The sequence below is a fragment of the Diorhabda carinulata genome, chromosome 2 (assembly GCF_026250575.1).
Source record: "Diorhabda carinulata isolate Delta chromosome 2, icDioCari1.1, whole genome shotgun sequence".
Taxonomy (NCBI): domain Eukaryota; kingdom Metazoa; phylum Arthropoda; class Insecta; order Coleoptera; family Chrysomelidae; genus Diorhabda; species Diorhabda carinulata.
In genome coordinates, this window is record NC_079461.1 from 8,948,052 (window position 1) to 8,973,448 (window position 25,397).

General features: G+C 32.2%; 1 protein-coding gene across 1 annotated transcript in view; it reads right to left on the reverse strand.

The window, feature by feature from the left end:
• Window positions 1–25,397, reverse strand: part of LOC130903495 (bestrophin-2) — a 104,479-nt gene that overhangs the window by 16,526 nt on the left and 62,556 nt on the right. The window contains exons 4-7 of the mRNA XM_057815620.1: window positions 19,462–19,591; window positions 13,084–13,322; window positions 4,767–4,901; window positions 4,608–4,715 (exon numbers count right to left, since the gene is read on the reverse strand). Of these exons, the coding sequence (XP_057671603.1) occupies window positions 4,608–4,715; window positions 4,767–4,901; window positions 13,084–13,322; window positions 19,462–19,591 (612 nt within the window). The remainder of the gene's footprint in view (window positions 1–4,607; window positions 4,716–4,766; window positions 4,902–13,083; window positions 13,323–19,461; window positions 19,592–25,397) is intronic.

Below are 25,397 nucleotides of genomic sequence, written 5' to 3' on the forward strand. Positions count from 1 at the left end.
ACTCGAATAGTAATAAAAATTTTGGAAAATTATTTATTTTCTTGATATTCATTGAAACTTATATAGGGTGAATCAAAATAGAAATACATCATTTCCTCAGTTTTTTGAATAAATCAGGACAGGCATAAGAGCATGATACAGACCCTTTAACTGAATTTGATGCGCAATTGCTAATATATAATTTTATATATAATATTATACTCTCTCCATTTCTGTCCTTTCTCTCCCCTCAGTTATTCCTTTTCTTCTTAAATCCGATTTTACTTCTCCTATGCATTTCTTTTTCGGTTTGCGTAATATTAGGCTCGAAATATATATCTTTCATCTCAGCGTTTTTTCTTCTTCTCCATGACTCATTGTTTAATTTCACACCCCTTAGTATTTTTCCGTGTACTTTCCCCTCCCACACGTCTATTTTTTTAGCACTTTTTTTGCTAAGCATACAGGACTCACATCCATACAGTACAGTCGGTCTGATCATTGTTTTGTACAATTTAATCTTTGTTGCTTTGTTCCTTGTCGCATTTCCATGTACGAGATTTCCTTTTTGCTATTAACCCTGAGGCCAAATCTTTTTGATTTCTTTTCGAACTTTGTGTCTGTCTCTGTCGTAATCATAAGAGTCTATTAATGCGTAATAGCGGGCATTAGTCTATTCGTGTGGCATGGTAGTCTATAAAAACACAGGAGGCAAAATACTAGATACATTGTTATGAAATATTTTTATTTTACAAATATTTGTCAATTAAAACGGTCTTCATTGTGGACAAAATAAAAAAAAATGATAAATTTTCTGAAATTAATACAAAGTTTCATCGTGATTAACTACACCAATGTTTTATATTGATTAATTCATATGATTTTATTGGTATTTTTAAATAGGGTTATGGTTTTTTGCTGACGCAAATTATAGCAAATAGTTTGTTATAAATGCTTATTTCTAGTCGTATCAATAACAATATATATACGCAGTGTCAAATGTACGATCAAAATAAACGATCACAAAAACTAATTGTTTTTATAACCTTCATTATTGCAGTTTGCTATAATTAAAGAACAATAGGATAATAAAAAATATATTTTAAATTAATATTATTTCCAAAACACTCACCTTTATTCTAGAAAAAATATCTTATGTCCCATTATATTTATGTGTAATTAAATGTATGGTTACTATTCAATCAATTTTGTTGCTATGTCATACAAAGGACAAATTAGGCCTCACACGATAAAATCAATAATAAAAACAATGTTATAAGGAGAAGGAATTTAAGAAAATTGAGCTTAAATGTAATTACTACTACTGCTACTAAAAAAGGGAGAAACACAAATACATGTATAATGTATATGTAAAGGGTTTACGATGTTACGCTGGTTTTTAGGTACTTTCTTTGGTTTTTTTTTGGATAGATTCCCATTTAAGTTTTTACGATGGGTCCAGTATATGCCTAGACTTGAGTCAAGTATGTACAACTCTGGTCCTAGCTTGGAAGTAATTATTGGCCCAGATTTGGTGGAGCTCTATGATGATAACAATGTCCCTCGCTTGGTTTGTAAAGTTGATCAGGCCTGAATGCCCTGGATCAGGCCAGGTCTCCCAGCTTTGGCCCAAGCTAAGTCCCGTCGTTCAAATCTGGGGGCTCCTACATGGGTTAGAGGTATGGTTTAACTGGCGCGTCTGGAAGCAGCGTCTCAAGACTATGTTCGATCGTCTACCACTGCTTTAATTCGTTTTTGTGTACTTCTAGTTGAAGCGTTTCAGTTGTCGACTCTAGCGACTCGGTTGCAGCCTTTGCGACTCGAATGCCAGGTAAAGTAGATTTTTGTAGTAAAAAAACTTTTTTCGTCATCTTCTAAATAATTATTAAAGAATTTAAAATATCCTTCTTCATTTCTGTTTAAAAATATGGGTTTTATCTTTTTCTGTCTTTTCTGCGCTTTGTTTTTGGAGTTATCATTTTAAGAATTGTTTTCCTGAAGATGTCACAAGGTAAGAAAAATTGGCAAAAAATCAAATATAGTAGCAATTTTTATGAAAAGTATGCTAAAACCAGTGATCATATTTTGCGAATTGTTGATAAATCATAAAAATGTGCAGAAAATCCAAAAGAACATTTAGAAGAATGTATTGACATAAGCGAAAATTGGTTAAGTGAGTTATTCGTTGAACCAAGGTAATAACCAAACATAACACGAATTGACAATTGAGAGAAAAATCATGTTACTTCTTGCGGATTTTAAGCAATGGTCTGTTTCAGACCTTTGACATTTGCGCACCAATAGTTTTCAACTGGTTTTCTAGTTATCTTTGGTTTTATACTGGTTACCAAGGTTTTTTATAAAAACCTTTTTGATAACTTATCAAACTATGGATATCACAAAATTACCTTAGATTTTATTGGAAGACTAATATTCCTATAAGGCTCTTTAGTTAAGTTTTATGAACGTTTCCAAGGCGTTATTATTAGTTGAAAGCCCATACAAAACTAAAGGTTTTGTAGGGGCGATCTGGCAAACATGGATTCCCTTCAAAAATATTCGGTTAAGGGAAGTTATACATTTTAATTGCAAAAAAAGTTCGTGAGACATAATTTTAATTTTCAGGTTGTTACCAAAATTAAGTTTTACAGTGTTCAAAACGGGGGGCTTTAGGCAGGGTAAAATATAAAATTGATCGATAAATTTTTTGTGCTAAATAGAATTAAGTCGTCACACATTAGAATTTTTGATTTATTATAATATTTAATGAGACGTTTTCTCAATAATTACAAAGTAAATTCCATTGCTGTCAACTTGAGAGTAAAAGCAAAATAATAATGACAAGGGACTAGAAATAAAATATTTTGCAAAAAAAAGAAAAAGAAAGAGATAAAGTAAAAAGGAGGCGTTTTTAGTTTTGTGTTTATAAATGGCTTTTACAGGGAACATGAAGGTTTATAGCGGCAACGAAAATGTACCCTTTGCCGTTATAACTAAAGGCGAATTTTCATGAGGATAGTAACTAAAACAAGTAACTAAAGCCAGTTACCAAATTTAGCTATTGGCGTTGTGTAAACGTCTGATTTAGTACTTGAGTCAGTCACCAATTTAGCGAAAATTTTAGTCAAGTAGATAGAAAGCGATTCTAATTACTGGAACAAGTGGTACGTGATTTGTTCACTACCTTGCTGGAACGAAGATACCACCCTGAAATTTGTTCAGGAGTAACGCTTTAAAGAATGTCTATAGAAGACAAAAAGTGCTATTTATAAAAACATAAATGGCATCGCATACTTCGGGAAGAAACTTCGAAAATGCTGGTCTGGACACGCGAAATTGTCTTTGTAAATTTCTAAAGCTATTTCCAGTTGCTAAATACGATAAAGTTATTTCTAATTTTATTAATGCCGGAATAGCCTCCCTCATAAGGGTGTCAGACTTCATTATAGAAGGATCAACTTTATGTAGCAGTATGTCAAATTGTTGCTAGGATATTCTCATGCAGTTTCTATATTCCTCGAGGTCTTCAATTAGCCAGTTTCTTTAACAACATACAATAAAACTCAAGTATTTCTACGAGCTAACTATTTCCTTATCCATATACGCTTCTTTTTCTTCTGTTCACTTTCTATTACTTTACTAATTTCCTCGCATAATACAACTACACACTCTTTTTAGACTGATCTAAAACATTTTCGTTCAATGTACACCATTTTCATTCAGTGACTAAACAGAGCGAGCTAAAATGTCGCGTAGACAAATACTAAATGGTAAGTAATTAAATTTGGTAATTAGCTTTAGTTACTATCCCCATGTAAATTCGTCTTAAAAGTTTTAAATGGAACTAAATTTTGGTCACTGTTACCTTTATGGGATTTTCTATTTAAGTGTTATAGGGGTTTTATAAGAGCAACGAAAACTTTTCGCGAAGAAATTATAGGTTCCAATGTTTTATAAAATAAGTAATCGAAATGTAACCGTTACCATTATAAAACAAAGAATGTTAGTTGGGTTGAGTAGACTGTTACAGTCGTAGTGCGAGATGCGAAGACCGAAAAAAATCATTTGTAGGTACGTTAGGGATGCTCTTTAACTTTCAAAACACGATGATGATGTGCGATAAGTAAACAAATTCATTGGTATAACCAGGCTCTAATGACTCTGTAAGTATGTTAGGTTAGGTTAGGTTATGTAAGTATGGGCGAAAAAAGAGGTTTCAAAATTTGGCTAACTTTTTGAATTTGAATATTACAAGTACAACTACCATAGAAAGTAATATGTTGGGTAAAGAATATCCAATATCCATATATATGTCGACAAAACATATATATTGTTTTTTTCTAGTAGAAGTAGGTAAAATATAGTATTCTATTCGCGAGTAATTATTCAAATGAATTACAATAATAGTTATGCTCATGATGCAAAAATCATCGCCACCAGTAATTACTCACTCTTTGAATAATATAATGTTTTTTGTAACACCAACAGATTTTGAGGAATATATACTACATATAAAAATCCCATGACATCCAAATAGCGTTAGAATTTGTATTGCGTCGGCCATAATGATAAGCAATAGGCAATATTATAGCGATGTAATTAGAAAAAATAATTTGAATGATTATTACCTTGATATGTCTATCAATTAGCCAATTTAGTTCGATGTCATCGTCGTCTTCTCCGAATGGGTTAATTAATACTTCGGCAACTTTCAACCAGCCTATGTAAAAACAAAACTGAAAAAAATTATTATTATTGGCTCATAATTTTACATTAGGCAAACTTACTTGTATTGAAGTGAAAAACGGAAAATACATATCGACATGTTCGTATTTTCCAGTCACCGATTTCTCCGCATAAGGAACAAATTGTCTGCCTAAGAGAGCTGCTATAAAATATACATATAGGGCCAAAGAAACTACCTGCAACAAACAATTTTTCCTAATAAATTTATTTTGCTAGGCTTTAGGACTAAGCTTATTGAGCCAGAAAAAACTCATTCACTATAAATACTATCGCAGTGGATGGATGAGAAAGAAAATTAATTAACTGCAGAATTAATCCCCAGAATTAGTAATACGATTATCTTAAAAAGGTTTTAGTAAGTACGCAGTCACTTAAAATCAACAACGTAGCAATTAATTTCAATAAAATCTCTTTTCACATAGGATTTCTTTTAGGGCACTTTCATATTATTTTATTTTAAGTGACCGTCATCCTATAAGGCTGACCGAAAATAATAGTCAATTAGTTTGCGGTTTTCTCCCCAGGCACTAAACAATATGCCAATATCCCAACAAGCTCCTGACACTTTTAAGAACGTAGTAACTTCTGAAGTTCATTATTAGTAACAGGAGCAAACTTCAGGTGTACACATTTAATTTGTCTTATTTATAAACTGTTTATAAATACACAGATATGAAGATACATAAAAAACAATATATATATGTATAGATATGGCGGCAGTTTCTTGAAAAATACTGATATTTGTTTGGCAGCCATCAATAGTTTTTCAGTTAATTTGTAGACTTTGAAAAAATTGGTCTTCGTTATATGATACTATACTTTTATTTAAAAGGCGTTAGCCCAATAAATATAAAAGCTGAAATAGATTATACTATGGGCGAGACTGCTCCTTCGTTATCAACACTAAAATATTTGGTAGCAGAACGTACTACCTGCGAAGAGCAGCATCGCAGTGGTCGACCAAATGAGATGACGAATCTAGAAATATTGAATAAAATCCTCAAAGCGGTACTGTATGATCATCGACTGAAAATGAGCGAACTAGCAGCTTAGTAGACATTTTAAAAAGTCCGGTACATCGCGTATTAAGTGAAAATTTGAACATGAGAAAGCTGTGCACAAGATGGATGCCGCGTTTGCTCACAATGGAACAAAAACAGCGTCGTGATGATGTACTTCTGGGACCATTATCGTATATAAATTTGAACAATGTTTCTATAAATTCATTTATTTACGCTATTCACTATCTTCTTAGCATCAGGCGATAAATGTTATTCTTTTCTTGAAGGTTCTGGACTTGAGCCTACCTTAATACCTAACAAAGTGAACACACTGTTTATACTATCACTACACTAACATTCACAAACACATTATGTGACGGGCGTTTCGATAACCAAGTTATCGTCTTCAGAGAGTGAAGACAGTTTACCTTCAGTCTCTGAAGACTGGTGATGAAAAATCTCGTTCTGGTCTAGCATCCGCACTCAGCTGATAGGTAATATATCTAAGATTATGATTTCCGAAAAGCAGTAATAATAAAAATAAGTAGAATACAACGAAAAAAATATTTTCGCATTAAGTGGAAATGAAAATAATATAAATGAAAACAATTAATATTATTAATGCACCCGTTTAGCAAATTTAGGGTTGTAATTTGAGGAATTATTTCCAGCCCTTGTAATGCAATTTGCAATTAAGAAAGTATTTTGGTATCATAAGTTGTTATTTTCAGTTTCTTTTAAAGACTAAGGTCATAGGTAGATCAAATCTAGTTACTTTTAAACAAATTTTTATGATCTTTAGCATAAAAACGAGTAAGACGTTTCTGGGAAACGAAACATTTGTCATAATTCATAAGCATAATTTAAAGTTATTTTGCATAAACAAAAAACTGGCAGTAATTTGGTCTTTTTCCATTACACGAGACAACAATTACAATCATCGTTAACTGACGTGTAATTACAGCTTATTTTCATTAAAAATAATTCAGTTCTGACGTGAATGAGTATTTTAACCGGTTTGAATATAGGTTGAAATTAATAAAACACTAGAACGGTGATTTTTTTCCGGGAAATATTAATAAAAATCAATCTATGATTGCGTTTTGTATCATTGAAATAACAGATATTTTAGTTGTAATTTGGAAGTTATTATTTGAAGTGAAAAGCAAAGGCTCACTTATGGTGTATTTTATTCCTTTTTTTTCTATACCAAAAACATGAATTATTGATAATATCAATATCTAGTAAAAAAAGTAGTGATTCCAATATAATTAAATGTATACACTAAATTAAAAAATATATTATTGGAAGATATAGAGATGTGTCTAAAAATTAAATAAAACAGAAGATACAAATCAAACACTTTGTTCTAGAAACTAATCGGCATTGTACACAACACACATTTGACAACGTTCATAAAACTCCTAAAAACTGCCTTCGGAATAAATCGCAGAACGTCATTGGATAGCGTACCCCTTTTAGGATATCTTTCATGAAGGAAAACACAGAAATAATACGACACGTCCCGAGTTGGGACAGTACGGTGGACAATCAAGAGTATTTACGATATGCTAAGCCAAGAATTGGCGCTCGTGGATTTTAGAGTGACCAAACGGATTTTTGTACAGTGCACACTGCTTAGTCCGGCTCCACACGCCAGATGTGTCGTTTCAAAACTTCCTTGTAGATTTCGGAGCTTTGACGATGATAGTGTACCCTTGCATATGCTCAATTCCTCAGCCATTAATCGTATATTTAATCGCCAATCTCTTGTTAACATATTTCACACTCGTTAAATTATATTTGTTGTTCTGCTTGTCTTGGCGGACCCGACCTTGGCAAATTCTCAGTCGTTTCCTTGCCATTTGTTGCTTCATTGCATGATGACACTACCTCCAACCCTAAATACGTTCGACTGCCCATAGTGGGTTTTCCATTAGCAGCCACTAGACTTCCTATTAGGCTGTACTCCTTGACAAGTTTCTGTTGTCGTTGTGATATCGGACCATTCACCATATTTGTGATTCATACCTTACTTTATACAAAAGATATATACTTTTATTTATGAAGAAATATCATGTTGATGAAATTTAAATACTGGAATAAATTGTTTTCGTCTGTAGTTGACTGTAGTAGACAACACTGCTTTCTTACAGTTTGATTTCAATTAAATCAATAATCAAAAGTACAAAATTGCTGATACATGTTTACTTCTTTAGGAATTTTATGTTAATTATGTTTGTTTTTTTAACGATCGGCAACTGGTGTATTCCCACAATTGTACAGTTGTATCAAAATTTATTTGCACTAAACGAAGTTAATATTTGATGCCAAAGAAATCGTAAAATGGCTCTAGTCCAATGAAGTGGGTTACTTCTCTCTGGTTTACCAACCAATCTGCCAAGTTGTTGCTTCCAGAACGAGTAGCTTTCTAGAGAATGTTGACTCACTTAGACCGAATGCGTTAGGAAGTATCTTGTATTCCTAGATTACTGTGTTAACGCGAAGTCAAGCGCATATAGGTTTTTTTCCCGGTAGTTGCGCATTATAAGATCCGCTCCCTTGTAGCAAATATTTTCGCTTGAAATACCGATGGGAAGAAGTTAATTGGTAGGGATAGTTTATCTGGGGATCGTATTCTTCGATTCCAAATCCAACCTAAGTTTTCAAGCAATCGGTATCTAACACCTTATACATCTTCAAAGTGTTTACAATCGTTCTCTACTTACTTAAAAGAGTCAACTTGATCTCTTGTCAAATTATTCAATTATTATAGTCATTCAGACAGTTTGTTTGTTAACACCAGTGAGTGAATATTTATTTTAATCAACTTCACGCTCATCAAAAGATTTAAAACAAAGCAAAACAAATTAATGGTGCAAGGACCAGCATAACTCTAAGAAGCCCTAATCTTTCAATGTTGATGACAGTACTCGAAAAAATAAGTTAATACAGATGATTAGGGTCATATATAATCAAATGTTTGACTTGAAAACTCAAGACTGGCCTTAACGAGAGATTTTGAACTAGCTTGAATGGACAAATGACCATCAAGTGAAGGAAATACCTCTCAGCCACTCAAGTTTTTCATAATATAATTTAATATAAAAACTCCTAACCTTACTTATCCCAAAGAAGTAAACAGAACAATCATGAAACGCGTGAAAATAAATTTTGTTACTATTATTCTACAAGCGATCGACTGGAAAAAATAATATTCGTTCACCAGTGGTATTTCTCAAAACTAATTTGCATCTTAAAATTTTAAGGGGAAACGGTTAACGTAGTCCGCAAAGGTGGGAGAGGCGTCAAGTCAAGTATTGTATAACTTGGAATTATAAACCCAAGTACATTTTTATTTGAAATACTATAAAAGCTTCGACTGCAAACTGATATACTTTGGAAAGTTTTAAAGAAGCGCTAATATTCTAGTATTCTCAGTAAACATTATTGAAATTAATTGTCGCCAAAGAAGACGTGCTCCTAAATGATTCAGATCAAACAGGCCCGTTGATTATTTCAAGAAAGTAGTCCCTTTATTTCTATTATATAAAATACACTTGCGTGAACTTGAAAGACAATTTGATAGTCTTTAATAAGAGTTTAAATTTACCAGCTAGGCTTATCGTTTATATGCGTAGCGCACCGGTAAACAAATGAAACATGTTTATGTGGTGATTGTAATAAAAATAAAAAAATTTTCAAGTATTGAAATTATTACGTTTGCAACAGAAATTTGCATATTATTCGTTTTTTATAATATCATTAGTGTTCACTACTACACCACAAAAACCGTCCATGTTATTACTTTAATCGAGAATGGATTTAGTTAGCGAGCTTTTGCTAGATAATTGGATATGATCGGCGCGGCGGCTCGAAGGCTATGCCAGCGTTATGAGAAGACTAGACCTTTTCGTAGGCGACCTGGAATAGGCAGAAGGCGATTTACCGCTTTATTGTGTAAACAACATAAAGAAATTGTCATCTTAATGCCGTTCAAGGGCAGTGACAGCTCTGCGAGAAATGACTATTAGTCAGTAAGACGAAAACTGCAGGAAAATAACCTGATCGCTAAAACACATACGATTGGTTCAAAACTTACTTCATCTTATCGGCAAGCATGCTTGCGTTTTGTACAAGATCATTAGAATCGGGACAATGGGGATCTGTTCTGTTCTCAGATGAGACCAGAATATGTCTCCATGGTAGCGATAGAAGAAGAAATGTGTGCTGAAGAACAAAAAAGCGATCTGAAAACTGCTAATTTGAAGCGTGGAGGTGGTTCCTGCATGATCTGGGGTGCAATTTCTATAGGAGCACGAAGAAATCCTGTGTTCATTCGTAAGGGCGACCGTGTTTCCGGAAAAAGAGGTTACCTTACGTTAACTACATTGGAGACGAATTTACCTTTATGCATGACAATGCAAGGCCACACACTGCCAGAATCGTGTAAGATTACATTGAAACCGTCGGTTTTCGGGTTATGCAATGGTCAGCATACAGTCCTGACCTAAATCCGATAGAACATTTATGGGATGAGCTGAAAAGAAGAATTTGAGTTAGATGTCCTACCCCAAAGTCAATTCCAGAGCTTATTTTTGCAGTCGAAGTAGAGTGACTTAACATACCACAAGAAACAATAGCTAACTTGATCTATCCCTAGTGTTAGGATAACAGGAGGTCATACCCATTATTAAGATCTTAAGTGTTTAGTTTTGAATTGTCAATAACCCTATTTATGTTAATAATAAAAAAGTTTAATAGGCTTACTGCATTAATTTTAAGCATACGGACAACAACACGGTGAAGCTCAATTACTTGTTAATGGAAATAACATAGACTCAATAAATTTAAATACCTTGGATGTGTGTTAAATGAAAAATGGGATTGCGACGAGGATAGCAATTACAAAATTATCTTTTACAAAGTTCAATAAGTTCCTAATCCGCCGAGAAATCCCCCTAAGCCTTGGATTGAGGGTGATAAAATGTTATATTTGGCCAATCCTTTTGTATGGTGAGAAGATGTTGTCTCTGAAAATGCAATCCTTAAATAGAACAGAAGCGAAGGAAGTGTGGCTGCTGCACAGACTTCTACGGATCCCCACGAATGAAGAAGTACTGACGGGAAAGATCGACGGAAGGAGAGGACCAGGGCTTAAACAACATTCCTGGCTACGGAATAGAGACAGGTGTGGCATTCAAGGTGCGGTAACAATTTTTCGTCGTGCAGAAGAAGGGTGTCTTCAGATAATAGATTAGAGGTTTTGGACAAGAAAACACCTACACTGCAAAGTATATGGTACTTGAGGAAAAAGAAACGTGGGAAGTCGTAATAAGTTTTCATAAATTTATATTCACATTGAATTGAATATTAAATTGTCTTTTAAACAGCATATTTCTTTTTTTGGTCTGATGAATAATTTAAAAAAAATAATTAGCTGAAGTTAAAAGTTAACAGTTCTACTATAACAGTGTTGTATTGAAAGTATGTTTTAATTAATTTGATCTATTACTTAATCTTAATATAGTTTGCGAGTTCTGCATTTAATTTCAATGTTTTTAAATTCATTGTGGATGGTAAGTTTTTGGCGATTATTTGAGGCAGACGAAAAGTGATATAACAGAAGTCAGTTGAGGTTATAGACATTAGTATTTACATATACTATTATTTATTTATTTATCGTGTGGTACAATAGTACAAGTTTTAAGTTTTAATAGTAGAATATATAACATCACCAAAGTGCGTTAAATATGCAAAACCAATACCGCAAAAATACGTGATATCTCTGATATTGAATAAATTTGACCGACTATAATGGAACTGATTTAACAAAAAACTAATTCATTAATGTTAACCCATACAATGAGAAATTTGAATAAAAGATGTCCTTGATTCCCTGTACCGGTTCTACTCGTACGAACGACAAAACAACTATACTTCTTGTTATAGCAAGTCTGTCTCTTTGAAAATAAAAAGATGAACTAATTTCATAAAAAATTACAGAATAACTCTTAAAACGAATAATTAATTATGTGAACTGATCTTAGAAATTAAAAAAAAGATAATAGATAATTTTTTATTAGTGTCTCAATTATCTTAGAAAACATTGCTAATATGTGTATATATAAAAGTATATTAGAATGTCTGACGTTTTACTATATTAAGATAATACTTTTACCGTTATTTTACCATCCTCAATTATTCTCAGTTTTGCACTACTTCGGAGTTATTCATTTGCAGAACTGCTGCCTTTCATATTATCATTTAGGACCCATTCTTGGTCTCCAGTGATCAAGCAAACAAAAACGGTTTTGTCAGAGAGACAAATCATCATATATAGGACAGGGGTTTGAAGTACTAGAATAGTCTGGATACCACGAGGAACAATCTCTCGAAGCTACAAAGACTGGCTTGTGCAAGCGAGACCATGAAATCATGCTGAAACAGCTGCACTAGAAGTTATTCTAGTATTTGTAGTATCCAAGTATTTGTCAAGTAAAAGTTTATGTTGGAAGTTGAAAAATGTCTCCAGTCCTAGAAAAATAAAACGAGCTGGGAAGGAAAAAAAAGTTGCCCTACAATGGATTTAAAAGGAAAGGGAGCGAAGAAAAATGTAATAGCTGATAAGCTCTCTAAAGCGGAGGCAGTCAAGCCCTTCACGGGATCTTAACCCTTTTGTGGTATCAGCTATAAAACAATAGAAAAAGATATTGGAATAGAAGGTAGATAGGAACAAAACCAATTATTGGGATAACCTACAGGGACTGAGGCAATCAAATACTCTCTTGGGAAACTATAACTAGAGAAGATCTGCTGAATGTTTCAGCCTTAGTGAGAACAATCTACGAATACTAACAGAAGACCTATCGGTGAACTGTCGCCTCAATAGACACCTAAAGACGCTAGACGTAGCAGATAAAGCGGCGTGCAAATTTTGTTGCACAGCCATCCTACATTCTGGAAGGGGTGCGATTAACAGATCATCTATAAACTCTGGGTTTCCCAGTATCGCAGCAGAAAAAGGGGACACAATCGATCCTTTGGATCGCAATGTATATGATACCTCAACATCTACATACATACTTTGAAACAATACATTGCATGTTATGGATCGGTTGGCTCTCGCACGTTTCGATAACCAAGTTATCGTCTTCAAAGACTGACACAGTTTATCTTCAGTCTCTAAAGACGATAACTTGGTTATCGAAACGCGCGTCAGACAGTGTAATTGTGAGTGTTGGTGTAGTGGTGGTGTAAACAGTGTGTTCAGTATGAATATCACCAACGGTTCCAGATATTCCAACTTAATCTATTTCATGCACAATCTGATTCAATCCCTTGAGACATTGCTTACCTGTGAATACACAAGTGGAACGTTAACTGTATCATATCCTATCAAAGCTCCTAACCGCCTCCTCATATCCGATAACTCCATCAATAAGGTTTGTACTATGTGATCACTAGTTATGATTGATTCTTTCCGTGCACGGTTTATTATATTTGTAGCCCAGACCAGCGGCATCCAATATTTTGACATAGGTGTTCGCTGGTCCATTAATTCGAAGATTTTCTTCTCGCTTTCCATCATCAAACCTAAAAAAGGAGAAAATTTTTATTTACATTTGTTGACAACAGGAATATTATGAAGTTATTATTTTTATGAATAGAATATAAATCTGCTGTTGGATTGTATTTAAATATAGTTGGCATGGCACTTTCTGAACCACAGATAAATAATGAATATAAGAGAAGTAGTTTCACTTTTATAGGCAATTGCGAAAATCATAAATATATTCAAAAGGTATTCGTTTATATACATATCGAATAATTATGTTTTCTTAATTATACCCATACGTATTCATGCTATTTGAATATAGAAAATGTTTATCGTATACTAAAACCCACCTTCCAATCTCAATCTAGGCTCACTATATTTAAATATCTATGTAGTGTGCGTGTAATCTAATCCCATAATGTGCATAAAATCAAAGTTATTGCCCTTCTGGAATCGAAAATTGAGTTTCAATTAGCTGCTACTGCGCAAAATAAGCAAAAAAGACTTGAAATGTCTCACAAAACTAGACATTTCGACAAAATACGATAATAATAGCCAATAATACTCGTCAATGTCCTTTTAGTGATTTAAAGCCTTTCACACCATCTATTTATAATATTGTCATAGCGACTTATGACTTTTTTCCATTAAAATAATTAATTCAAATTTAAAATCATAAGTTGTTTCCAATCTATTTCAAAGCAAAGATTCTCCGGCTCTGCCGTTAGGAATTTACAAATTATTGGTTTAAATTCCCCAAAAAATAGTTGTATTCAAATCACAAGCTTGACATTATCAGTGTTGGCTACAGCGACAATCACTGTCAGTTGTCTTGCAGCTAATTTTAAGCGGCCTTGTTAATCATATTAATTCTTTCTGAATTAGTTTCTAAAAAATTGAAGGGAAAAAAATTATTGAAAGCGAAGGAAGAACAACGCTGTTAATGCAGGCTAACGAATTCTTTAGGACTTAATGATGGCTCCCCCGCCCTACTAAGGTCTCGTTTAAGATCAACAATACTTTTGCTGCAGTGATCATATGCTACTTTCTGCCGCGCTTCTAATATCCTCTGTGAAAATTTCAAAAACAAAATAATGATTGTATGTGTACGGAAATGTGCTGCTCTTTGAAGTAAAATTAGTTTCAATTTATTACCTCTCTCGCCTTATTGACCTGAACTGGCTCCCTGTTCCTGGTGGATAGTAATAACACACAAATACAGATACAGATACAGATGATGACAGAGAAAAAGGCGTATTTTGCGGAAATAATTTTTTTAGATGTTTTGAATAGAAATGGAAATTCACTCTTCCTTATGGATATGGCAACACTGATGTCAATATGTCAAATCTGACATTACCATAATAAAGTGTGACATTCTTCATGCTGCACATACTCAGAACGTGTTGCCATACGATTGCTATTTGAGTTGCTCACAGATATTTGAAATATTCATCTTGGTCAAAAAATGGAATTAAATGGCATTTTCTAAGACTTTAGAGATGAGTTAAAGCGCCAGCAGTGTGCTGATCAACTCGCTTCGGCTTTTGGTGATGAAGCACCATCTGGAGCCACCGGGTTTCCCTCGGTCGCACTTGACTATAGAATGAATTTCGTATAGGTCGTCCAAAATCAACTGTTGTGCCAGAAAACATCGATGCAGTGCGTATGCTGATATTGCATGTGAATATCGTTAGATTGAGGCATAGTTTCACCAGCATGCATTCAATATTGCATTAGCATTTAGCTGTCAAAAAGATTTGTTTACGTTGAAAACCGCATAATTTAACAATCGCTCAAAAAAGCTCGTGTTGAGCGGCGTTTCAAAAGACATCTATAAGATCGTGACTGGCGACAAATTATTGATCAATGCATATATATTCGAAACTAAACAACAATGAAACGTATAGGTCTTTTCAGACAAGCCAAATCCAACAAAAGTTGTTCGCACACGAAGCACTTCGAAGCAAGTTGTCGCATGTTTTTTCGGACATGTCGACACCGTTCCATTAGACAACGTATAAAGGCCAATTCTCAATGGTACTAGAACATTATTTTGCCTCAAGAGTTTGAAAATATCAAGAAAACCAATAGATAAAGACGATTCATTCTCCACAATTACAATGCTAGCTCTTACACATCAGTTCAAACAAAAACGTTTTTGAACAGTTAGAACATCGAATTGGTGGGTTATCCGCCGTACGTTAATGCATTCAAATCACATGTTTTGGAGGTACCTCAATCGGAATGGATAAAAATACTTCGACAAAAATAAAACGCATGCAAAAGTTTACTGATTTTAATGGAGAAATTTTGAAAAACAATAGAGCCATATCTAATTATCAATATTTGTTTTTATTTGTCTATCTCAAAACTTAAGTTGCAATCCTTTTATAAGAAGCAATTTCATTTATATAAATGTTGATCAACAGTCTACTTGTAAATGAGACAATAATTTATCACGTATTTCACAATCAGGGACATTATTATTTAGAAAAATATGATGATATGATACTTAAACTCGTCGTAGATCACATTTCATAAGAAATGTTTATGTATAACATATACTACATTGAACAGAAAAGAACTAAATTGTGTGAAAATTAGAATGCTATGAATAAGCTAATCATCTTTTATGTTTTTCTTGTCATAATTTCTCTTCAATATTTTGGTTGGGACCGAAAATGTAATATTGGTTTTTTTATATGAAATGTAAGCTGATGCTATTTTCCCGGTCCACACACGTACACACATATACAAATATTCCAGTCTACTGTATATCTACGAGAATACATTGGTTTAATTACCATGAGCAGGATAGATACATTTATTTAAATTTCAAATAGGCGTGTTTCCGTTCAGAAATATAACAAAATAATTGACAGACTTTATGTAAAACCGGTTGAATTAGATCTCTTTCAAGCTTCAATGCTTCTCAGTAATACTTGATGAGTCATATTAGAAAAAAATTGGAAAAATTCTAATGTTTCAGATGAAGTCCTGTGTGGATGCTAGTGGAACTAATGCATTTCAATTATAATTTTTTTATTGTATTTTAAACATGATATTTAGTATAATGTTTAGACTTTTGTCGTTTATAATATAGACGTTGATTGTAATTTTTCGCAAAACTAAACGCGGAACTGTTTTTTTCTATAGTCATGTACTGAACAATTGTATTTACTGATAGAACTACAAATGAATAATTTCCTTTAATTTTATCTTATGAATAAGTAATTAATTTGTCTGGAACTGATTACAATATGGTTATAATACAGAAAAGAAATTATTTCGTTATCAATTTTGTGTGCCTAATTTTATATAATACTCGAAGCGATTTAGTTTTAACATGTGTTGCTTTAGTCTCTTATATATATAATTTCCATTACACTGAAAATATCTTCTTCTTCTCCAAAAATATTAGAGGTAGTCTCGGATTCAGGGAAGCAAGCTGGGGTCAATTCAAAGGGACGGTGATTTGTATTTACGCACTAGGTACTTACATTTTGTCATTTGAGCGCGATCAATGTTATTTATAGAGATGTTAGAGATAATGGTGCAAAAAATATCTGAAGAATTCTCATATAATATTGTTTCATTTTATATAAAGATGGAAACTTGGTCTAGCAACTACAAAATAGAATAAAGAGAGGTACCGGCTAGATATCCAAGGAGTATGTATGCTAAGAAGACCTAGAAATTCTGGAGATTCAATTATTATTCATAATTTTTTGAATGAATATGAAGGAGGGGTGCATTGAGGTTCCATCAAGTATAAAATTATTATGCTCAACAAAGTTCAATTTATTGTCAAATGTAACAACAAGAGCTTTGAATGCTACACAGCTTTTAAGTACATTATATCCTAGTGAAAGAGACGATATTACATTTTAAATGTTTGCATTTTTACCACATTACTCACATTTTGGATCTATATCAGATTCACAATCATCAATATTTTCTATAAAATGATATAGTTTCATATTTTATCTGCATAAAGAAGAACATTAGATTGTAATTTCAAAATAGTCTCGTTTTTAAATATCAATAATCGCCCAAGAGCTTATCCCTGGGACACTCCAGAAGTTTCGTTAGTTTCTATGAAATTGAAACCATGGTAAGTATAGTTCTTATAATATCAATTGCAGAAGACTGTTATGCGAGGATCTAACATCTAACAAACCGTCAGTCTACGTGGACTCATCATCTCCATTGTTTACCAATGCAAATATCGAATCGTAAATATAAATACATTTATATTGGCCAAAGCCGTATGTACACAATTTATTCGAAATATTTCCTGAAGAAAGTCTGCGATAAGCATTGGCATGGCTTGGTGAGATTAATTCAAATCATAAATTTCTTTAAATAAATAGAAATATGGCATTATTTAGACTATGGACGAACGAAGACAATGAAATTGCACAGTGTAGTAAGAATAAAGACAGGTATGAATTTAATAATAAATATTTAGATATACAAACACGGCAAGTTATTTTAAATATAATCGAATGTTTAAAAAAGCAAAATATTCAGCAATCTGATAATGCAATCTTAATTTATCGAGTAGTCACGAAAGGGGTTGTTGTGGATTATTCACAGATCCGAAAAACATAGAAATATAATCTGAAATCAGTTGACATAGCTACAAAAGTAGGACAATTTATAGTTTATATAAAGAGAACAGGATTGTGTTGAGCATCAAAGAAGAAGATGAGTATGTGGTATCACCGCAACGCACTATAATTCAATCAAATGATGACTCTAGTTTAGACTACCATGATTATTTATAAAGATACTTTGGAATTGAAATTCTTTTGTTTTATTTGCAATGAATTCATTTTCCTTTATGCTTTTGCTTTGAAATTTCGTTTTCCAGAATAAAACGGATGGGGTAGAAAAAGGACTCAGTTCATGTCTGGTACCTGTTTAAAACAAACTACATTTAACATTTAACTACATTCATCTATTTACGTTTTATAATATTCAGTTGTAGCATAAATTCGAGATTGAAGGTCTACTAGGATAAAAGCAATGCTGTTCATTATCGATGGATGGTTTCACGTAGTAAAGAATAGTTTTAAATATTTAGAAACAGTCGGTTACAATTATGATAGGAGAATAGTTCGCAATAACTACCTAATTATTCTTTTTAAAAATGACACAAACCAGATATTATACATATTTCAACGAGAGTCTCGTAGAAGAAATGCAGGACCAAATAAAAAGTTTGGTTTCAATTTGTTGATGACTTCGAACTCGATAAAGGAGGGAGTTACACCTAGCAAGCAATTTATATTTGAATCAATGAGATCAAAGTTATGAGTAGATGAGATGATATATTCTGATTGAAAACAATGAGTAAAAGCATTCGCAATGTCATCCGATTGGTAAGGAGGTTCGATGTTATAGAACAAGCTGTTAGAATGCTATTAGTTTTCCTACTAGAATTTAGATAGCATCAAAACTTCTTAGAATCAAATGCGAGCTGTTGTTCTATGTTCTGATTAATATTTCTTTCATTTTTAACTCGCAGATTACTAAATTCAATGTAGTTATCATTTTTGTGTCACTGCTATGATGCGGATAATGTTGTTAAATCAAACAACGTATTTCTCTCGAGAGCCTGGGATTTGTTTTAGGAACCCTAGCTCAGACTTCATCTTAAATTCCAATTCCGTAAAATTATTCGCAAGTCGTGTCTACGTTGGTTACAACCAATAATTTATTTCATTTGATAAGAAGCAAATTGTTGAGCGAGGCTAGATTTTCAGAATTTATACCTTGGATTTATTGGTAGTGGAAAAGAGTTATTTGCGTTTTTAGAATTGTTAATTGAAAAGTGCGGATCTAAAGATATTAAAAATGAATTTGTGAATCGATTTTCAGCAAAAAGGTATTCGATAAAATTTACGGTTTAGGAGATACGTAGATTTTTAGATTGTTGTACATGCCAAGGAAACTGTACGCCATAAAGAGACATTCTGAAGAAAACTATCATAAATTGTCATTATTTGTGGAAAATACATACAGGAAGTATCATAACACAAACCCGAAATCCACTGTACTTCACTACTCATGTTATTATCAATAACTTAAATAATGTGTTATCGAATTTTTGGCGATAGTGTACAGAGGGATTAAGTGCGATAATAAAGGAAGTCTTAATTTACTAACCTGAATCGACAACATGCTGCCATGTCGGGAACCTCTTCTTTACCCTCAGTGATATCCTTTGTAACGTAATCACATAAGCTAACACAGCATATCTTACTATATTTCTTCTCATCAGTCTTTGTCTTTCATTCTGTAAAAGAGTATATAGAAATAAAATGAGAACTTTGAACATGGATAATTATATTAGTTCATTATCATTAAGAAGATATTTAATAACTTTTAAAAGTATATGCATATACCATATTTTGAAAATTACAGTAAACTTTTACGCAATCGCAAAAATTGAGTGTCGAAGAAATAAACAGCATTGCTGAACTAAAAATAATTTTGGAAAGGTGAAAGAAAAAATATTGAAGAAAAATTATTTATTTATTTATTTATAAGTACACCAAATCAGAATAGAGAAATTGAGATGTTAAATGAATAGCAAGCAATAAGATTCGAAATTTCGTTCAAATTATACGCGAAATGTTACTAGACATGCTCAATGTAAAGATGACCAAGTAGACTGAAATGTAGAAACTACGATCAAGAACATAATTTAAACAAGCAGGATTTTTATCTAAAATGTATTGTTGACAAAATAATAAATTTGTTCTAAAATTTAGACGCGTTCTGTTATACTGAAGTTTGGAGAAAGAGATTAGATTAAATAGGGACCGTACACTTAATAAAACAATATTACCTCCACAACCAACATTTATGGTACTGATCCTTTCGATATTCTTTGGATGCCCCGAGAAGCTTCAATAACGAAGCAGACTAATAATATTTATTATCTTATCTTTTAGTTTGCACAGTAATAATTCTGATTGTACTGTGACCAAAAATGGGTTCAAGATGTGTTTCATATAGAACAAACGATAATTGTGTATGGAGAAAAAGAAATTTGACAGTAATTTTATAGCTACTGCTGGAAATGTATAAGATTATTAAATCAAATTGTATATACTAAGCGTTTTGCAAGCTGGAACAACTGACAATGATCATTTTAGTAGCACACATTACAGATAGAGCACAGTGGACGGGGAACTCAAAGTTCAAAAAAATTTCAAAATAAGCAGATTTTTCGTGTTTGCGGAGGACACTACAGTTTTCGAAGTATTAGGTGTGTTTGGATGTAGTCGATACTTAATTGGATCATAGAAACATAGTAATTTCAATTTGCTCAGGCAGTAGATCTCTTATGAAAATCATACTCGGTCACTTGGGTGACAAGGACAACGACAAGGTTGATCCGCTTGTTAGACTGGTATCAACAAAACCACCACAAGGCCCAGAACCCTTTCTTGGTTGCCAAGAGTGTAATCACACATATCTCTTTTTAGTTTATACGCAATAAAACTTTGTGGTAACGGATGGATCCATCTGGCATGAGACAAGCTAAGGCATACCATACATAGACAGACTAGTCAATGTCAGTTATAACAATACCAAAAATTACGAAATATAAAGGCAGACGAGGTCTACGCACCACAAATTCAATACTGTATTTTTCGTGAGAAAGTGACGTAGTACGATGCAGCTTGTAGTCACTCTAAGTTGGAACATGGAGATCCATCCCTTTCTTTCTTATTTTCATCGCGTCGCGTCTGGTAAGAACAGTTGCATTAGACAATATCGAACACTATTTTACAGTTTGACTTTAGATTACATTTTTATTATGAAATTACTAAAAATGGATTATGTTAGAGAAAAAAAATCACAAGATAAAAATTAATAATGTACGTACAGTGAAACATTTCTTTTCATGCTTCGTATGTTTCTGCCTCCAGAGATTTGTTTTTTCCATTATTTTACCGTGAGAGTAAATTTTCAAACGTTAAGACTTGTAGAATCAAATAGTGATCCATTGCCAATTAAATTAAAAAAATGTACAAATTTGTATTAATGCGTAATAACTAAAAGATATGAATACTATTTAAATATGAACAATGATTTTAATATATGTTCAATCTTCAAACCTGATTGGTTAAATACCAATTTCTAACATAATTTTAGTTTCGAACAATTAAGTGTTTTCAAAAATTTTCTAAAACCTATTTTACTGTACAGTAAAGTGGCTATTACGTGGCAAATATGACAAAAAGTTATTTAAATAAGTTTTTCAATATCAAAATTGAGATCCCTATGCCAAATTTCTGTCAACTATAATAAACATATTTATATTAGCTTCACCTGTATGTTTGTGAGCTTGTTTGTTGTAACTCTTCTCTGGACTTCGACCTCGTTCGACTGGGGACTAGAACCTTTGATCCCCGTATTGGAAATTTACCACTTCGACAGTTTTACCAATACACCGATACAAGTTTCGACGAGATGTAGGTATAAAAGCAGCGAAACCATTTTACAAGGGTGGTATTAATTATATAAATATATTTTTAAAAAATCAAAACACACTCTTTCACAGCTTATAAAACTAAAACGTTACAAATAAATATCAAACTAAAAAGTTAAAAATAATTTCCAAAATAATCTTAAAACAACATTAGGTGAAAAATATTAGTATTATTGTGAAAAAAGCGTGGGGCGCTTTGTTCCATATTTCTTGTACATCGAGAACCCGACATTTATTTTCAAAATTATTTTCAACTTTTTAGTTTGATGTGGTTTAAAAGCGTATTTTTTCGTGTTTTTACACAATATTTTTTTATAAATGCTCACTTCACGAATAAACGAATAAAAGACTAATATTTGTAAAAAAACTAATATTGAAAATTATAGTTGATAACTGATCCCGAAATTTGATATATGGGACTAGATGTGGGTTTAAACAACTTTTCTCAATAGCTTTCTTTCATATTTGCTACAAAGAATTCAATTTACTCCACATAAAACTAGGATTTTCGGAAAATTCTCGAGGTACATACTTAATTCTGTCAAGCAGGGCTAAACCTCAATAATTTAAAATTGGAATCGAGAATTTTTATCCCTTATAGTAATCATTTTACATATCGCAGAATCAGGAATACGTGAAATTATAAATGCATATTTGTTATTTCACATTTCATAACCAACTTTATAAGCAACCAAACATGTCTGGTTCCACGTTTTTGCACACATAATAATTTATTAACCAAGTGCCATTTTCAATGCAGACTACGTTAGTGTTCGAACACATGGAAGATCTTGATAATGAAACCTTGAGGTGCACTGAAGCTATTATTACAAGATTAGAAAAGTACTTTCATTATTATGCTCTTTTTAATAAAGGATAGTGAAATCATATGTTACATAGAGTATAATTTATTTAATTGCTACTACATAACATTGTTGCTATTTATTACGTTTTTGTAATAAATCATTACGAATATCATATAAGTATTAGTTATTCACTTTTCCATTTGAGATTTTTTAAAGAATGCAATTGAAAATTTAAGCAAAATATCAAGTGAAGAGAAAGTATCGATCATGTTCTATCCTTACTTAAAGAATAAAAAAAATTGATGAAAGAAAAAATTATAAAAGATTCTGCCGTTTCCTGCGTCGTTCCATTGTTTTTTTGTTCACAATGGCTCTGGTTATAGAAATATGACAATGTCTTGGATTTTCAAAGGAGTTGGAGGTTAGCCTCGCTTGACAAAGTTAAGTATATGCCTCAAGAATTTTCTAAAAAACCTATTATTCTGTAAGTGACTTCTGTGCGACAAATATGAAAGAAAGTTATTGAGAAAAGTTGTTTGAAATTCACATATAGTCTCATATACCAAATTTTGGAATCTATTATCAACTATAATTTTCGAAACGTGTATCTATAACCACGTGGGGTTAATTTAATCAGTTTTTTTTGTTGAGAATGCGCTGAGAACCATCTAACTCTCAACTGCAGTTTTCACGGCTTAACATCGAACGTATTCAATGGTATGATATGGAGTCAAAACTTTTAATCTTCTTCAATAATTGTTCACTGTCTTCTTTTGCGTCGTAGTTTTTCATAAAAATACGTATTGCGGCATTATTAACTGTCTGATACTGATACTGATATAGACCGTGAAGCCAGTACTGCTCTAATTTATTAGATAAAGTTTGGAAGATTATAGAGATAATTTAGAAGATCTTTCTAATTGTCAACGGCAATCTAGAGATTTCAAGAATTCGAAAGATCTAGAATGTGATTTTTATATACAAAGCGGAATTTAAGCATCTGACAGTGACAAGTGAATACAAAAGTAAACTAAGCGGTGCATTTTAAATAAATTAGATGATAAGTGTATTAATGAATAGTGTAGCATGTAAGTATTAAATACGTTACTAAGATATACCGTTTGTATAAATTCATCATATCCATTTTCTGATTAGAAAACTGTTTACATAAATAAGATATTTTGAATGTGCTGAGTTTTCCTTTATTATAAAATGCATGTTTTTAACGCATCTCCACTCGCATTAGAATTTCAACATTTAAAATAAGCAAACCTCTGATAAAACCGAATTTTTTACAGTCAATATCAACGTGTTCGCAATAAAACAGAGCTTGATCATGAATATCAAAATAAGGATAAAATCAAATTAGAACTTTGTTCCAATAAGAAAAATTAATGTTGTCTTTGGTTTCCACATCTCAAATATATAGCGGTAATCAATTAAGTTTATTAAAATTTACAAAATAGAACTATAAATTTTATTTAAATTATTTAGATCTTTTCTATCATTTATAGTTTGTTCGTTCTTATGAATGTGAACCATTTCTAAAAATTCCCTTTTTCGTGTATTAGATTCCGTTTCAAGAATTTTTTATTCTTTATAATTGAATTTATGTTTTTTTGATATCTCATGGTTCGTTAGTGCAGTTCTATTTTTTTATCGTATTGATGACCTCTTAGTCTATTTTCTGAATACTGAGATGTTTGCCCTATGTAGATAGCGTCACAATTAGTATAAGGCACTTGATGTATAATATTACTTCTTCTGTTTTTTGGTGTTTATTTAGTGAAATATTTGGATAATGTATTATGTCCTCTATGGCTTATACTAAGATCATATTTATTGAAATAATTCGATATTTGTTGGGAAAGTCTTTGTACATATGGTAAGGGAAAATGTTTTATGTTTTGATGTTTCGTTTCTGTTTTGTTTTTAAATTGATTGTAGAATCTGTTTATGCTTTTCTTGAATATGTTATTTATCATTTTTTTCGGAAAATTATTTTCTTTCATTGCAGTTTTTGCTTTTTGAATAGCTAAGCTTCTAAGCTCAGTATCTGATAGTTGGATAGATCTATCAGTCAAACTTATTATCACTGATTCAATATTCAAATTGACGTCAATCAAAATTCAATATTCAAATTAACGTCAATTTGAATATTGAATTTTGAAACCTATGAATTTAAAATTTTTACAAAAATTCCAATTCAAAACCACCGAAAAACTTAATAAATTATTTTCCATATCCACTCCCCGACTAAGTTCACGGATGGATGTTAAACAGGACATTCCACCTTCCCCTATCATTCTAACTAGTCCTTAACGTGTTTCGTGAGTATTTTTCTCTCTAGCTCTGTGGGAGATTATGAGAAGTCTTCTCTTTTAGTTAAAGATTAGTTTCTGTGAGTATAGACACTAGCGTGAAAGTATCTAGCATCTATATACCTATTTACACCTTATAACACAATAGTTCGCCCAGGTAAGTAATAGCTGCTGCACATTCTATACGTTTTATACTTAGTCACTATAAAATTGCAAAATTTAAGTAAAAATAGCCTGTCCATAATTTTTTAAGATAGCTGATTTTCAATATTTATTATAAAATATATTTAATTCTGTTATCAGCGCAGGGAAAGTCAATTTAGCTTCTACTATGAAATAACGTTTATAAGATAACTGGCTCGAATTTCAACATAAAAATTCTTTTTTCGCCATTGGAAAGAAAATATTGAATTTAAATTACTCGCAAACATTTTTTATTCGACGCATTAGATGCAATAAAAAAGAAGCTAT